This window comes from Silene latifolia, unplaced genomic scaffold (genome assembly GCF_048544455.1).
Source record: "Silene latifolia isolate original U9 population unplaced genomic scaffold, ASM4854445v1 scaffold_228, whole genome shotgun sequence".
Classification (NCBI taxonomy): domain Eukaryota; kingdom Viridiplantae; phylum Streptophyta; class Magnoliopsida; order Caryophyllales; family Caryophyllaceae; genus Silene; species Silene latifolia.
Window position 1 is genome coordinate 239,831 of NW_027413180.1, and position 2,428 is coordinate 242,258.

Genomic DNA, 2,428 nt, shown 5'->3' on the forward strand with positions numbered 1-2,428 from the left:
CAGATTTGAAAGGCCATCAGCAGAAAGTAGGGATCGAAGGCAGACACGGGTATTACCACGCGAAGTAGCACTCAGGTCGGATATGGAAGGAACACCACACCACGAGGAGGCCTGGTCCCAACAGACTAGGGGCACTAACACCGGATGAGGAACCAAAGTGCACCAGGAACCTACACCCACGTCGGGCGCGGCGGGACCGCGTAAAAGCGGTGGCCACAATTGCGGTCCCATAACCGGGATGCTAGCTACGAATCAAGGCGAATATACCGGGAAGACACTCCGGTGGCAGCAACATCGCAGCACGTCAAACGAAATCCTGGAACGACGGAACTTCGTACAAGGAGTAGGACACCACCACGGGAGCATCGGCGACCCTCCGGAAGAGAGACATACATAGAACGCCAGCATGCAGAACTACGAAGCCTCCTCGGGAGGGTCCCGTATGCCTCGCCTATGGAGATGGTCTGCACCAGAAAGCTACGCCGATTCACCGTTTTATCGACGATATAGCCACAGTGGCCTTACCAAAAGGATTTAGCGTCCCAACAATGACTCTCTTTGATGGAACCACAGACCCCTGCGATCACATCAGTCAATTCAAGCAGAAGATGATGGTCACTACGGCCACGAGAGCCTCAAAAGAGGCATGTATGTGTAAGGGATTTGGTTCAACTCTAACCGGAGCAGCATTACAATGGTTCGTTGGTCTACCTAATGGAACCATATCATCATTCGCTGACTTGGTCAACGCTTTCAACCAACAGTTCTCCAGCAGCCGCAGAACACCCAAGCAGCCAAGTGACCTCTACAGGATCGTTCAGGAGATAGGGGAATCAATCAAGGACTACGTCACTAGGTTCAACGCAGAAAAAGTCTAAATACGAGGCTGCGATATGTCCACTGCTATCAACGCCTTCAGGCAGGGCCTGGATAAGGAGTCAAACCTCTACAAAGAATTAACTATGTATCCTTGTGAGAGATTCGAGGAAGTTCAACAGAGAGCTACTGCAGCGTTAAGATTGGAAGAAGATATACAGGCTAGAAAGGGTACAGCAGGCTTCGACAAGACAAGTAGGAAATTCGCACCAGAAAAGAAGGATGGCAGAATTAAGCCATACAGCAGGCCCAATATCAGCAGAGTAACAGAAAAAACTCAGCAAATTGACGATTCTCCGCACCCTCCTAAGCTTTCTGAATACGGATTCAACACGGGAATGGAAGGGTTGTTGAAAGCACTCAGAAACCTGGGTGACCAGGTGAGATGGCCAAAGCCACCCACTCAGGATAGGCCAAACGACGACAGAGACAGCAGTAAGAGGTGTGAATGGCACCAAGACATAGGGCATAGGACCGAAGATTGCTACAAATTGCGGAGGGAGGTGAAGTTCCAGGTACGCAAAGGAAACTTGGACCACCTGTTATCACGTGGGGGCAAGCAGGACAGAAGAGAAGCAGCAAATCAGGTACTTCCTTCTGCTCCACCCGTATGAACGAAGATTATTAACGTGATAACAGGCGGATCCGAGCTAGCAGGATTGACATATTCCGCCGCGAAGAGGAAAGCCACCGGGAGTAAAGGGGGTCATCCAGAAACCTCGTACAAAGTAAGCCAGAGCAATTTACCCCCAGTAACTTTCGATGAAACCGACATGGAAAGCGGCGCAGAACAGCATGACGATGCCTTGACGATAACATTATCCATTGGCAATTGCACTGTACGGAAAGCATTGGTAGATACAGGGAGCTCTGTGAACCTTATCATGCTCGAAACCCTCAAAACCATGGGTTTCGATAAAGAGAACCTGGTAAAGAAATCTGTGCCACTGGTGGGATTTAGTGGAGAGACTGCGCATTCAGTAGGTGAGATAACCATCCCAACATATATTGAAGGAGTTAACAAATTAGTAAGATACCTAATCATCGAAGGTCCAACCACCTACAACGTGATACTGGGAAGACCGTGGTTGCATCGATGAAGCAAGACCTTCAACATATCATCAGTGTCTCAAGTTCCCAACCCCATGGGGCACAGTTACGGTAAAAGGAGATCAAGAGGAATCCAGAAACTGCTATACCCAAGCCCTCAAAGCCACAACCAAGCTCCCCTCATAGCAATTACAGGACCGGGGCACCTCGACAGAATACAAGGAGCCTCCCTCGGAAGAGTTGGACCAGATACACCTGGACGAGGAGCACCCGGATAGAACAGTGTTGATTGGGGCCACCTGCGAAGAAGAACTCGCGCAACCAACCGGTGATTCAATTTCTCAAGAGCAACATGGATTGCTTCGCCTGGTCCCACAATGATATGGTGGGCATAGACCCATCCGTTATTTCACATAAATTAAGCGTAAACCCAAGCTGCACCCCAGTACAGCAGAAGAGAAGAAAATTCGCGGCAGAAAGAAATGAAGTCATCAATAAAGAA

At 49.5% G+C, this 2,428-nt stretch overlaps 1 protein-coding gene across 1 annotated transcript; it reads left to right on the top strand.

The window, feature by feature from the left end:
* Positions 1-893: 893 nt before the first annotated feature.
* LOC141638917 (uncharacterized) lies at positions 894-1,976 on the top strand. The gene is made up of 2 exons (XM_074448095.1): positions 894-1,391; positions 1,497-1,976. Exons 1-2 carry the CDS (start codon positions 894-896, stop codon positions 1,974-1,976), a joined length of 978 nt encoding a protein of 325 aa, XP_074304196.1.
* The last annotated feature ends 452 nt before the right edge of the window (positions 1,977-2,428 follow it).

What these genes read in the sequence shown, in the direction of transcription:
- LOC141638917 (XM_074448095.1), top strand. Translation starts at nt 894, where the DNA reads ATGTCCACTGCTATCAACGCCTTCAGGCAGGGCCTGGATAAGGAGTCA. An exon ending in GGAGGGAGGTGAAGTTCCAG is followed by an intron (nt 1,392 to 1,496) that starts GTACGCAAAGGA and finishes GTATGAACGAAG; the next exon opens with ATTATTAACGTGATAACAGG.